At 34.0% G+C, this 14,916-nt stretch overlaps 2 protein-coding genes across 2 annotated transcripts in view; both read left to right on the top strand.

Moving 5' to 3' along the window:
• Mlc1 (Myosin light chain alkali) overlaps positions 1–2,846 on the top strand; it is a 30,540-nt gene extending 27,694 nt beyond the window's left edge. The window contains exon 7 of the transcript XR_001847460.1: positions 2,838–2,846. The gene's annotated coding sequence lies outside the window, so the exon portion shown is untranslated. The remainder of the gene's footprint in view (positions 1–2,837) is intronic.
• A 1,807-nt stretch (positions 2,847–4,653) lies between these two features.
• LOC108362398 (microtubule-associated protein tau) overlaps positions 4,654–14,916 on the top strand; it is a 35,534-nt gene continuing 25,271 nt past the window's right edge. Inside the window, exons 1-3 of the mRNA XM_017615337.1 lie at positions 4,654–4,764; positions 9,495–10,350; positions 10,584–10,627. Coding sequence (XP_017470826.1) covers positions 4,747–4,764; positions 9,495–10,350; positions 10,584–10,627 — 918 coding nt within the window. The 5' untranslated portion in view covers positions 4,654–4,746. The remainder of the gene's footprint in view (positions 4,765–9,494; positions 10,351–10,583; positions 10,628–14,916) is intronic.

The following is a 14,916-nucleotide window of genomic DNA, read 5'->3' as shown; positions in this document are numbered from 1 at the left end:
TTTAAGCAATTTAGAATCTTACAGCTGCATTGAAGGATACTTATTTATACTTAGTATGTGCATTTGAGCCTAATAAGTAAAAGGCATTTTTAAAAAAAGTTTTAGATATTATTTTATGGAACACAAGCGAAGTAAGAGGAAGTGAGAATGCAGCCACAAATAACTTTTTATTTCAAATTGTTAGATTTTTTTTTTTACATTTTGTTGCTTACTCACGTCTACTACCACGCTCTATAATTGAACAGTGCCGTAAAGGAATTCCCATTGCAGTAATTTCTCAATGCACGGTGTCGCATTTCGTAACCTATGCAAATATTTTAACCTTTTCTTTGACAAAATGGTTTATTTTATTTATTTGTTTATTAATAACCTTTAACAAAATTTCTAAACAGCAATGTATTTTTTTTGGGTTATCGCAATTAGATTCAATTAAAAGCATATCAGTTTTTGTTATAAAACTACTAATTTTAATTCCAAAATATAAACGCGGAGTACTGATAAAAATTTATATCCCTCGCCCTTTGCGCGAAATTTTCCTATGTGCCAGAAACCAAATTTAACAGAAGAGCAGTATTTTCTTCTTTTAAATTTTTTTCAATTCGTTCAATATTTTTTTTTTTTAATTCAGGCCTTTTCTAATGAAAACTGTGTGCTTGATATCTATAGTATTTCTGAAGCAGCGAAAAAACTTGAATTTTTTCCATGCACAACATATTTTATAATTCATCTTTAAATTTTAATTGTCAGACACTTTTGCGTTGGTGACCTGTTGAATTTGCCTGAGAAGACCTATAGTAAAATTCTCCGATAAATAATTCTGTAAAACATTTAAACCCTCTTACGACCTTCCAAATTTATTTTTTGAAGGGTTTCTTATAGTAAGGGTCGAGCGGACCCGTTTAGGCGGGAGGTGATGGGTTAAAATGTTCTCTGAAAATATTTCTCATGCAATTTTAATATCTATCTTAACCTTAAGTTTCGCTCAGACATTTATTTTAACCATTCTATCATTTTGCCGAAAACTACACCCCGTGCCATATGGACAAGCGCACCATATATTGACAAGTTTTAGTAATTTATCATTTTATTAATAAAGTTTAGTTTTTTTTCATAAAAATATAGTTCATTCTTTAACAAAGACCGAATGAATTTAAATTTCAAACTATGTGGAAAATTAAAAAAAATCAACAAACTGTCGTAAAAATTTCGAGTAGTAAACTCGATATATATGTATTTTTTGGGAATATTTGCAAGCACTCAGCTTAGAAGACCAAGTCAAGCCCAAAGGAATAAATTAAGATTATTTCCGTTACTTCGGTATGCAGTTCACATCCACACCCAGTGTAGTTTTGGGGCCGTAGGGTTACGCCAGTACTTTGCCTTAGGGAAGTCAGCATTTTAATATCTCGTCAAATAAGGTAAAGTTAGCAAAGTATCCACAGGCATTACGCTAATACAAATACATTAACAGCTAGATATCTACCTCTAGCTATATTTGCCTGACTTCACACTGTATCTATTTAGGATATGTACATATATGTGCCTTAAGTTGGTCCAAAAATGCATGTGAAAAGATAAAGCCGGAAATTTCACACTAAAGCATTGTTCTATAACGGAAAATTAATATCCAGTAGTTTATTTTACCGTTATTTAATACTAGCGATTTTTTTTTTCATTTTTATATTAAAAAATTATTAAATAAACCTTTGAGTATTATTATTGAAATTCTCCAAAGTTTCCCGATTGAAAAATATTGATCTACAAAAATTCTATATCATTTCCTCGAAAAAACAGTTTTTTTTGCATATAAAATACATGAAAACTTTGACCGAATGACCTCTAAATGTTTTTTGATTTCAACAAAAAAACAAAAATAAAACAAGGGTATAATTTTTTTCGGCATAAAACAATCTTAGTGGGTGTGAGCATTAAAACTCCAACTTTCCTTTAATTTTTTGACCACCCTTATGTACATATTCTTTTTTTTAAATATCCTCTATGCTTTTTCTGCAATCCTTTAACCATTTTTTAGTTTCTTTCTTTGTTTGATTCTCAACTTTATGTTCTTGCACTACCACCTACTACTCTACTGTTTGCCATCAGCGCAGTTCTATCGATAGCAATCAAATGCCGATTGCCGCAACAATGGCGTCGAAAACTTTACCGCAAAATGATATTATTCATACCCCACAACCGTCTGTGCTTGTATTAGATACCCTTACGGAAAACCATAGCACACACACACAAGTAAAAGCACTAAAGCGTGCAAGCCATTTGAATGTCCATATATGTATAAGTAGTACACTCCAGAGCACTTTAATAGGGACAATGCTTTTTCGCTTTTTTTCCTGGACTGTTTTTCTTTTATTTCATTTCCATTATTTTTCAATTGAAATACATAGTACAGTCAATCTGGCTATATTTGTAGATGTACCTGGAAAATACTCCACACAGGATAAAAATAGTACCTTGCTGTTCAGAAAAATATTTTAATCAAAATAAGAAAATTTTTCACTCTCACCGCGTTATTTCAATACATATGCCCGCTAATTGTCAATAGTTTTTAATTAATTAAACATATTTACTGTCAAATTGAAGGATAGAAATTTTTTTTATTTTAATTCAAATATTTTTCTGAACACAAATTCCTGCATGGAGCTTTTTTCGCCTTAAGCATTTTTTGAGTATACTAAAAATTACCGTTTATTTTTGAAAATTTTGTACTGACGCTCTGCCGCAATTTTTCTAAATAAAAAAAAGGCGACCCTTCGGTAACTGAGAAAAAAAAATAGAAATTTCGAAGAAAATTGTATGAATTTTTTAAAGTTTAAAGTTAGAGAAAAAAAGTGAAAAAGCGTTGACCCTATTCAAGTGCATGTGAGTGTATGTATGTACATAGATATCGTTCAAAGGGTTTTATGCGCGCCAAACTACACAGGCAACACGGCGTATGCGGCGGCGGTGCCAGTGGCTGTGATTGCGCATTCCTATTGAACCGCACTGCAAATAGAAAATCGCATGCAAATTAGTAATAGCAAAGTTTTTTGAAGTTTCAATAGTACCAACTTTCAACTTTATTGTCAACATGAACTGCAGCAACCAAGTAGAACGTGAACGTGCGCTTGTACGGCAAATTGAAAGGAAGTGTTTTGCATACAAGTTTGTAGGTTAAAAACCAAATGGCAAACAATACAGAAAGTGTTATCCAGCGTATTAGAATATGCAAATATAGCAATGACTTGACGGCTTAGCTGCTCATTGAGCAATAATGGTTATACAAATGTACATAAGTGCAAGCACATTCATTTTATACATTTGCACAAATATATGTACACATACATATGTACATTAGGGTGGTCCAAATATGCATGCGAAAAAGTAAAGTCGCAATTTTAATGCCGCCATCCCCTAGGATGGTTCTATACCGAAAAAATATGTTCCTATTTTTTTTTTTTTTATCAAAAAATATTTAGGGGGGCTCAAAGCGCCCAAAATTTTCCATGTATTTTATATGGGGAAAGACAACTTTTCGTAGAAATAGTGTAGAAGTCTGAAAATCAAAATTTTTCGATCGGAAAACTCCCTTTCTCTTCAGGAGACTTTCAATAATAATACCCAAGTGTTACTTTTACCATTTTTTCATGGTAACTGTATTTTATACGTCCGACAAAAAAAAAACAGAAAATGCAATGAGGGGGACTAATAAAAAATCTTTAGTATTAAAAAATGGTTAAATAAACAATTGAAGAATTATATTGAAAGTCTCCTGAAGAGAACCAGAGTTTTCTGATCGCGAAATATTGGTTTTTAATAAATCTGTACCAATTATACGAAAAGTTGTTTTTCCCCCATATAAAATACATGGAAAATTTTGAGCACTCCGTAAATATTTTTGATTTCAAAATAAAGAAAGTTGTTTTATTTTTTCTTCGGGATGGCGGCATTAAAATTCCGGCTTTACTATTTCTGGACCACCCTACCTTACATACATATATACCCTCTCATAATTCTATTTCTGACTAAATATGTGTAATTGATATCAGGAGGTACTCAAGTCGATTTTAGTATGAAAGAATTCACGTTTTATGTTGTATGGTTAAATATTCTAAGAGGGTCGAGTCCTTTGCTTGCTATGAGAATTAGTGTATTTATTTGTGCTTAGGAGCGCTTGAAAGAATTTCAAATGCAACTATTGCGACAACTGACCTGGTTTCATTTATACGCGTTACTTTTTATAGGCGCATACAGGAAACAAAAGCTATTCATAATGCGTTGTTAACCAGTTAATGTCGTCCTTTAAAATACTTAAATATTGTTTAGAAAATTGTTGAATAACTTATGGCGTATACATTTTATAAAAGCATTGCGCGCCACACAGGCCTACAGCAATTCGTTTATCTTAAAAATTCTTAAATAAATTTAAGTAAAAGGTCTGAAACTTCACGAAAAAGCAATTGCTTAGTTTTTATTGGAATGGGGAACTGTGCATTAAGAAGAGTTCTGCAAGTAACTCGACATACCTGTTCACAACGAAAAGTCAATGAAAATAAGAAGAAACATAGGTTCGTGATACTTAATTTGTATATAAGAACAATTTAACTGGAATAAAATATACTATAATTCTAAATTCAATAAAAAAAGTATAATATAGGAAAACCAAGTAAAGAAATAAACAAATAAACAGTACAATTACAAATAAATAAATAATTCAAACTAACATTATAAATCAGTGGATTGTGAATAAAAATGGGTGATGCAGAGGCGGTAAGTATTATAACCAAAGTCTCCACCTAAAATTTTTTTTTAAACATATGTATGTATGTATGTATGTACTCTTAAGCGCTGGTTATACTTGTATTGTGCTGCAGCGCATAACATGAGTACTGCCACATATCGAATCTGTTTAATGCGCTTTGCATACAAGCGATTATCCTACGCAGCGCACGACAGGGCATGGCAGCTAAGTCTGGAGAATTTTGATTTTTCGCCATGTGACTTTTTCAAAGAGAGATGCCACTCTCATTAGTCTGTTCGAGTACAATCAGATTTACAGGAATTAGTTTCTATATAAACGTAAATTTATATTCGAACAAATTTCTACCTGATTTAATTAAATCGGATAAATATTGCTGAAGTTGAGTAATTTAAGTAGAAATATGGTCGTGAATTTATATGGATGTATACCAGGGTAGTCCGAAATACATGCGGTGAAAAAAGTTTGAAATGTCAAGCTCTCGCCCCCTAGGACTTTTCAAAATGAAAAAACATACCCGTTTTTTGTAAAAAAAATATGTATATATATACTTAGGACTGCCTCAAAGCCCATGAAGTTTTGCATGTATTTTATGTGGGCAAAACATATTTTTCGTAGAAATGGTATAGAATTCTTGTAAATGAATATGTTTCGATCGGAAAACTCTCTTTCTCTTTAGGAGACTCCCAATAACAACACCCAATTGTTTATCTAACCTTTTTTTTATATTAACTAATTTTATAGGACCCCCAAAAACTGCAATAATCCAGAGGGAATCCATAAAAAATCGTTAGTATTAAAAATGCTAAAATAAACAATCGGAGATAAATATTAATTTTTAAGTATTCTATGCCACATCTACGAAAAACTTCATGGGCTTTTAAGGTAGTTCTAAATATCTGTTTTTTTTTTTAACAAGAAAATACGGGTAATCGTTTTTCCATTTAGAAAAATTCTAGGGTGTGTAAGCCCTTATAAGACGTAACGTATACATATATTTTATTTTTGCGCAGAGTTGCTAAGGAATTAATTAATATTTACTCAAAATTTATATCGCTACCTAAAGGTGAAAAGGTGGCAAGTCCATTCTTTTCAAAATGTAGTTATTAATGGAGTTAGTTTTTAATGAAGAGTGGCAGGGAATACGAAAAAACGCCGATTTTTCGTCTCTCCTAAACAATTCCAAAAAATGGACTTGGCACCTTTTCACCCTTAGGTTATGATATATATAATGCCTATTTAGCAAAAAAAAAAATTATTCCGCCAACTTTTGAAAAATGGGCGTGTTATTGCACACTTACGTCAAATACGTCTATCTGGAAAACCACTTTATCAATCTGTACCAAACCTGGTACACACGCAGCCCTGGGCCTCCTTAATTTTTGAATTTATCGATGGTAAAAGTTGAAAAATAGGGTTTTTTTTAATTTACCCCAATGCTAACTTCCAACAATCTAAGTAATTTCAAAATCCTTTAAGTCCTCCTTTAAAAAACATGTTTAATTTTGAAAATCGAGTGAAAAATAGTCAATATGTTAAAAGATAGCAAGTGCATCAAGTACGAAAATAACCGTTTTTTAAATTAAAACAAAATAGGGTTAAGGAACTATAAGAAGCCAATTTTCATGTTGTACTCGACCCTACCGGCTCTACCTGCAAACCACATCAAGTTTTTTTCGGGTGTATTTCGTGATTTTTTTCTTGTTGCACAGTCATTTTTACTTACAATTATTTTTTTTAACAATAAATTTCTTTGTACATGTAAATAAGTGCAAATCGCTTCTTGGCGGTAAGGCTTTTTCTCATAAATTCTGAAAATTTCTGCATTCATAAATACCTACATACTTACGGATGTATGTATGTATATCGATATACCCATAAATCATGAGAAACTAAATATTAAACGACTTATTCTGCTCAAAGAGTAGTCAACTCTTTTTGCCCCCTTAATGTCTTCACTATCTTATTCAAATTAGCTAGTAGTGTATTGCAAAGCGCTATAAACCTGTTCACAATATTTACTATTATGGCGACCTTGCTGAAGCCGAGGCTGTTTTGTGGTGGCATAGGATTTAAATGTAAACATTTGCGTTTGCCATAAAACACCAAAATTTGTGGTATTGCAAATATATTCTAATTCGTGGCATGAGCAATATAAATATTCTGTATGCAACAAATAAGTACAAGATTCGCAGATATCTATATATACATGAATGTATACATATGTATATATATGTAAACTTGTTAAATGATATAAAGTTGGAATTTGTTGAATCAATAAGTGATTTGTAGCCCTTCGTTCAGCTCTGATTACAGCCGAAATTCATTATTCAGGTCAAATCTCCTACTCTTTTCCGCAATGTCTCAGAAGAACAGCACGAAATACGATACCATTAAAATGTAAACAAATTCAGCATACATACATATTTACAAACAAACTTAGTTATACCACGCTATGCTAACTAGCTTCAATCAGGTGGCTTTCATAAGATTTTTTCGCTTAGACAAATTTTTGTTGTGGTTGGTTGCGATCTTAATCGCACTTTACTACATAAATATTTGCATATTTCAGCACTTTCAAATACATATACTAATAGGCATACATTAGACTACCTCACGCAAAATATAAAAAATTCAGTTCTCCTTCCACAAGCGAATAATAAAATGTAGTTTATTTTATGACTTCCANAAATAGTGCTTTTCATTGATTAAAAAAAAAAACTGTTGTCGCCCAGCCTTTCTGTAGGAAAATATTCTATGGAGGTAGACAAAGTAAAAGATCTGCATTTTTTTTCAAAAACTGCCGAAATGTTAAATATATTTTTAATTTTGATACAAATTACCAGAAACTCGTTAATGAAATAATGTGATCCCACTGTTCATTCATAAACCAAAAAATTTAGAAGTATTTATTTTTCACAAAAAGAAGGAATATGTACGTATGAATAGCTTGACTTTTTTAAGGTATTTATAAGGATTTGAAGCAAATGTCTATTACGAGATACATCGGGCATGAGCGAAGTTAGTTTTTGGAAAAGTCTGATTATTGTTATTAAATCTATCGGTACAGTTTATAGAAGCCAGAGAGCGAGCGAGTTTGCAATTCAAAACAAAAAGCAAAGCACTTTTCCGTATAAATAAATCGTGGTACAAAGCTTAATAAAAATATTAAAATTAAATATTTACAAGCCACAAAAACATTGACAAATAAAAAGCAAAGATTTTTAGTTAACTTTTAGCTTTTATAATTTTTAGTTAGAAGTTCCGATCAAAATTTGCTTTTTCGATCGAAACTTAATGGCGTTGTCAATGTTATTGTGGCATATTAATATTTTATTTTTAATGTTGTTATTGAGCTTTGTGCCAAGATTTTGTTTATTAGGAAAAATGGAAAAAGCAACAAGGACATTCTAGGCAGTAGAAGTTATAGCAGAGAGATATTTCGGAGATCATCACATCTCCTCATCAGAGTTCTTTTTCTAGACTTCAGCAGGGATCGAACCCGCATCATCGATGTGCAAAGTCAGATGCGTTAACCACTGAGCTATGCACACCCCGGAAACTTAATGTCGTTCTCTAAGTTTTGTTCCCAAGAACGCTACAAAACCCTAACCCAAATGAGAACAAAACCCTCCAGGGTATTTTTACAAAATCGAACGTGTGAAAAAAATTGTCGAGAACGTTCTTAACGGGAATTATATAACAAAAAAACCCTGTGGAACGTCCTCAAAGAAAACCAAATCCAAGCAATACTTTTGTGAACATTTCTAAGAGAACAAAGTGGAGACAAAAGTCTCCGCAACGTTCTGACAAAGAACAAAACGGGAACAAACGGGCCAAGGAACTTTCTGTCGAAGAACAATTTGGGGAATCAAGTCTCAAGAAGTTTCTGACATAGAAAGAAACGTGAAAAATATTTCTCATAGCGCTACGTTAGTTTGAAATATTTGAATAGTACCAATATAAAAAAATATAAAACTTTAAGAGAATTATGCAAATTAAGTCAACGAAAGGCCAAAGACACGAATTTTGCTTGCACATAAAATGAAAAATGGTTCCATACATGGACTGTTCAACCTAACGATTCATGAGCTGGAAGTTCAAATGATTAATATGGCTTAGAAATAACAGTCACAGTTCTTCCTGAAGCGATTTTTCATCCCACCATGCAGACGCCTTTCTCATTCTTAACGTTAAGTACTCAAACCTTCTGTTCTCGTTTTGTTCTCTAGTAGACTTTTGCTCTTATTTGCTGCTACTTGAAAATGTGGTCGATACTTTCGTTCTCATTATGTTCTTATAGAGAATGTTCTTTAGAGTTTTGTTCTCATTTTGTTCTCTTTAAGAACGTTCCCGAGAGTTGCGTTCGCAATTTTGTATTTTACGGGCACGTTCGCGGACCTTTTGTTCTTATTCTGTTCCCGCTCAAACTGCTCTCAATACTTTTGTTCCTATTTAGTTGGAGTGCGTTATCGCTCCCTGGTTAAGTTCTTCAAAATGTTTACGAAAATGTTGTACTCTGTTCACGAGGTGGAAAAGCACAAAACATGGTGGCAACATGTTGAAATTAAATATTTAAGAGAGACTGTTCAAGTTTTATAATTCGTTTGTACAAGCAGCAACTTGTTTTTGCGCGGCATCCTGATGTTCATACATGCTTACGTGCGCACATACATACATACATACATACATATTATTTTTGCCGCGCGAACTGAAATATATTCAAATTGTGAAAATGCAGATGCGACCGCCACCTGTCAGTGGACCTCGCCCACCATTTCCTGGCGGTGGCATGCCCCCACGACCGATGGCTGGGCCACCTCGCGCTCCCATGAACATGGGCGGTGCACCTGGTGGTGGTCCTCCACCAAGATCAATGCCACCTCCATTGCGTAACACAGATAGCAGGGGAAATCTGCTGATGGGCATTGGTGCCCCCGGCAGCGGGCAACGTCCACCACCGCCACCGCTGCAAAACCTGCAAATGCGTCCACCTAGCGCAAATGGCGGTCCAATGAGTCCACCTGGGCAAGGTCAACAACGCCCGCCCGCTGCATATCCCTGGTCCGGTGCACCACCTGGTCAACAAATGCCAGCGAATCGTCTACAAAATCCCTATCCTGGCAATCCGCCGACGCGTCCGCCATTTGCACGTCCGCCTGGCGTTCCGCAAGTGGGTGCACAACAACAACCACTACAACGACCGCCCTATCAGCAACTGCAACCGCAACCGCAACAGCAACAACAGCAGCAACAGCTACCACAACAGCAACCACAGCAACAACCATACCAACAATCTCCCGTACAGTTACCACCACGCCCACCATCGGCCAGTTCGAACAACAATGAAGATGATGATGATGTGGTGGTGGGTCAGGCGATAACACCGCGCAAGACGTTGAGTGCAAATGAGGATCCGATGGGACCAGCGGTGGCGGAAGTTAAAACGAACTCAATCAAAGATGCATTTGGTATGGGCGAGACGCTGACACCAATAGCCGAGGTGAAAGCGAACGGCATGAAAACATTGTCGAGCATACAGGAAATGTTAAGCAGCGGCGTGGAGAATGGACGGAAGCAGAAAAGTGGTGATCACAGTAAGAATACAACAATACAAACAAATTTAAAGAGTATTTTATTTATCTACATGCTATATAAATATTTACTTATACTTATGTACATATATACATATCAATATGTATTATGCTCTTGGAGAGTTATCAGTTTATGGATGGGGCATTGCAAGTATTGACACCAAACTGCTTGAGGCTTTCCATTTGATTTCTCACATTAATTTAAACACAAATTGTAACCTTTCGTTTAATTTCAGAAGGTGACAACGACAGTGGCGTTGATGAATCTACTCAGGAGAAGGTGAGTTAATTTATAAGTCTACGTACATACATACATGTGTATATGTACAAACATATAAGCGCCGGTTGTAATTTATTTTGCTTATTTGTGTCAGCTGGAGAATACGAAATCGTTAGTTAAAAAATTATAAATTAGTTAGGGCTAAACCCAATAAACATTTTTGTGGTATTTTGAAGGAAAGGTGAATTGGTTGAACGGAAATTTGAATTGCCATATATAGTAAGGCGAAAATATAAGCGTTGGTGATATTAAGAACCAGTCTGGAATATATGTATGTAAGTGTATTGGTTCAGCGAGTTTTCTCTCTTGAATTTAATTCATACCGAAAATTTCGATTTGCGTAGTAAATAGAAGTATAAGTGACCATCAGGTCAAGGTGCAGATTGGGAGTCCTAGCTTTTAAGGTTTTATCACCTTTTATTTCTTTGCTAGAGCTTCTCAAATATTGCAAAAAAAAAGTGATTTTCTGATACTTTATCCACGGTCCATGGAGTCTCTCAAAAACATGTTTAACATTTGCCGCATCGGAATCAATATCCTGTGTTACTTATGGAACATAATTTCGTTAACCCAGTTTTCCAAGTTATTGGTGACGATGTCTGGCTCTAACGAGTGGCTTGCACAATATTCGCCTTAAGGACCTGAATCGTAAATGGATTGTTCGCATTAAATTGGCAAATGATCGACTTTAGCCTAGCTCTTGGAATTAATACACAAAATTTTCCTACTTTTAAACTGCTGTAAAATAAAAAGAGAGTTAGATGCTGCAAATGTAAAGTAGCAGTTTTTCAAACACTGTTTAGTGCTACAGTAGAGTTTAATTTTACTTTTCCAAAGCTTAATTTTATTTGCCCAGAATTTTATTTCATTTGCCAAAAGTTCAACTTATCGCCACTTGCACGAAAGCAATTTAAGTGAAAAATTATTATTTTTTATTGGATTTAATATGGAAACTGATGGGAAAAAACATTTTTCACCTAAATTGCTTTCCTGAAACTGGCTATTAATGTGTCAATCTATAGTCATGTGAAAAATAATACGAACAGAACATTTTGACCAGTTGTGTCTATTCTTCTTTGGTAGTTTAGTGCCTATATTTTTTTTTTATAAAAATACAGTTCATTTTCTAATAAACACCATGTAAGTCCAAATTTCAAATTATAGAGAGAAATTAGAAAATTTCAACAAAATTTTACAACAAGAATAAACTTTTTGTTAAGAACTTTTAGGGAAAAATCTAAGTAAGCATTAATTTTTAGCTTCATAAAGTGCATATTTTAAGTGGATAAGAAATCGTGTTGATTTTTGATAATTTTTTCCCCTGGCGTTGTCACGCATTTGCTTGAATATTCATATACTCCCATGGTAAAAATGAATACATATTTTGTTCTAGTGAGACACTGGTAATCGATACAGCTATGAAATTCTTACAGAACATAGAAGAAGAGGTAGCGATAATTTGGATTATGACACTATTGAAGTAAATGAGCGATATGTTCGATTTTTTTTTGTATGGAAGAAAAGAATGAAATTATCCGCAAAAAAAAATTATAAAAAATTAACGCGTATTCTTAGTCACTTGAAACTTTCATTTTCTTCTGTTGTTGTTGTTGTAAGATTTTTTGAATTTTTCTACACAGTTTGAAATTTGTACTTATATAGTTTTTGACAGATAGTGAGCTGTATTTTTATTACAAAAAAAATAATAATAATAAACATTTAACAAACAAAGGGAAAAAGCCGAAACTGGAAAACATGTCGTGTTCCTATTATTTTTCAGATGACTGCATATATGTACATACATATAAAAATTATAAGAGAATAAGTCCTTCTGGCAAGTTACCATCTCATACACATGTAAAAATATTGTCCTGTGAAACATGCAATACCAGAATATCGACTTCATAGCTTGAATAAATTATAACGTTACCAAGTTATCTAGAAAATTGCCTTTACAAGAAATTGTGTCATTTTTAGGTATTTAAATTTCTCGGTGTCAAAATGTTCGGTAACAAGCAGAATAGGCCTGTAAATGACAGCGATGTCCTAGAAAGTGGAAATTATTCCCCGCTGTATTATCTTTTCAATAGTTCGTAACAAGTCCTATATTCGACAGACAATTAAATCAAAGTTTCAAACTTTATAAAAAATTTATGAAAAATACAACAAATTTTTATCAGAATCTGAATCCTCACAACGTTTTTGGGTATGCAGCCCATACAAATTTAGGCTCATGAAATATAAGTTTCAAGCGCCTAAAAAATTACGTTGATTTAAAAAAAATTCCATATAAGCACGAGTTTCCTATGCAGGACACTGTTGGCAACAAAATTTCAAAAAATCAACGCCAGGTTTTCATAAATTCCACCTGTTATAAAAAAAAAATCGCAAAAGCAGTCACTAAAGAAATTTCGAAAATCAACGTAATTTTTTTAACCGGTTGAAACTTGCAAATAACCAAAAAAAATTGTCTTGAAAAACATTTATAATAATTAACACTTGTTTGAGTCACTGTACCGCCAATTGCAAGCGGCTTTTCGAAGCATTAATTACATTACATTAGTTAAAAAGGCTAAAATCGCACAGGTTGATGTGCCCGGAAGAATCCATGTTGTCATTTGGATGATTACATGACCGAACAATGTAACCTGAATTATATATGTGTATGGTCAACCAACTTAGACAAAGTTCTGAAGTTGCAGACGACATTATGGTCACCAAATTTGAAAACTGGGACGGTAGTACATAACTTCGATTGATAAATATGACATTTTATTTTTTTGTGGAGTATAACGATCCGATGCCGCCATTTGCAAAAATTATAATTTGAGGGACCACGAGAATTTGGTTCAGCGAAAATGATAACCATGAAGGCGTCTTTCGAAAATATACCGTGGTTATTCGGTTGCAAAAATACAAATGGTGCAGCCACCTTAACTATTCACGGGGCAATCGCGCGCACACAGGAAACAAAACGATTTTCAATTAATTTCTTTGCCTTTTGTAATAAAGCCATAAAAGGCAAGCGGAATAAAATCTAAATGTGAAAAAAGAAAATAAATTCAAAAGAAAAGCGGGTAATACGCATAGCTACTTCTGTTTGAATGTATGGACGACATAATAAAGACAACGACCTACGCATATGTGCATACATATCGTCGTTTACAGTACAAAACCGCGTATCAACAAAATGCAAAACCGCGCATGCGAGGTTGCATAAAATATTTTCTAGAGCATTAAAAACTCTCACATTTCAAAATGGTTCCATTTTTTATAAAGCAATCGCTAGTATATTTCACGACGAATGGATAAGGATTGAGCCAAGAGCTTATGTGAGCAAATCCAATTTTTGGCAGCAAATGTCAATTACGCGGTTTTGCAGAATGTAGGATACGCGGTTTTGTACTTTAAACGACGTTATGTACCTTTATACATATATGTGCATAGTTGTGTGTCTTTTTGGAAACTGAACTTTTCGAACGACATTTTGCTCATAATTGCTATGAACACGAACGATTCTTGAAAGATGTAGCTCCACTTTGATATGGCGCCACGCTTCAGTGGCGAACCCGCCCACATACGACACATACATATGTAGCTACTACAGTTTGGCTAGCTTCGCTATACAAATGTATGTAGGTAACGCATCCGTGACTCAATGACCTGCCCTCATTGACATACATATGCAGCTGAGTCGCTGCTTAGACTGGAATTTAGTAGCTGAAAATTTTCGCCTAGTCAATTTCCACAACTCAGTCCCAAACGAGCGATCTCAGTGATACAAGCAAAACAGCCATACTACAACATTTCATTACTGCTGTGCAGTAGATTTTAAAAATATTTGCCAACATATTTTACCATTAATAGTCAAAGCTTATCAATATATCGATACGGGTATAAGTTATCGCTTGAACAGGTGTGTAAAAAACCAACAGCTGTTTTTTGTGATATGAGGCAGTATGTGTGTGCAGATGTTTATCCGTGTTTGCAGGGCAGAAACTTTTTTACCTTGCCACTGACACGACAAGGATATGTGTATGAGGTTCACATACTAAAATAAAATTGGAGTCAAGAAACTTTACGTTGAAATATCTGAAAGTATGTAACGGGTGATTTTTTTGAGGTTAGGATTTTCATGCATTAGTATTTGACAGATCACGTGGGATTTCAGACATGGTGTCAAAGAGAAAGATGCTCAGTATGCTTTGACATTTCATCATGAATAGACTTACTAACGAGCAACGCTTGCAAATCATTGAATTTTATTACCAAAATCAGTGTTCGGTTCG

This window comes from Rhagoletis zephyria, unplaced genomic scaffold (assembly GCF_001687245.7).
Source record: "Rhagoletis zephyria isolate East Lansing unplaced genomic scaffold, Rhagoletis_zephyria_1.1 Rzeph_scaffold_01002, whole genome shotgun sequence".
In the NCBI taxonomy this organism is placed as follows: Eukaryota; Metazoa; Arthropoda; class Insecta; order Diptera; family Tephritidae; genus Rhagoletis; species Rhagoletis zephyria.
This window is presented reverse-complemented; position numbering and strand designations above follow the sequence as displayed.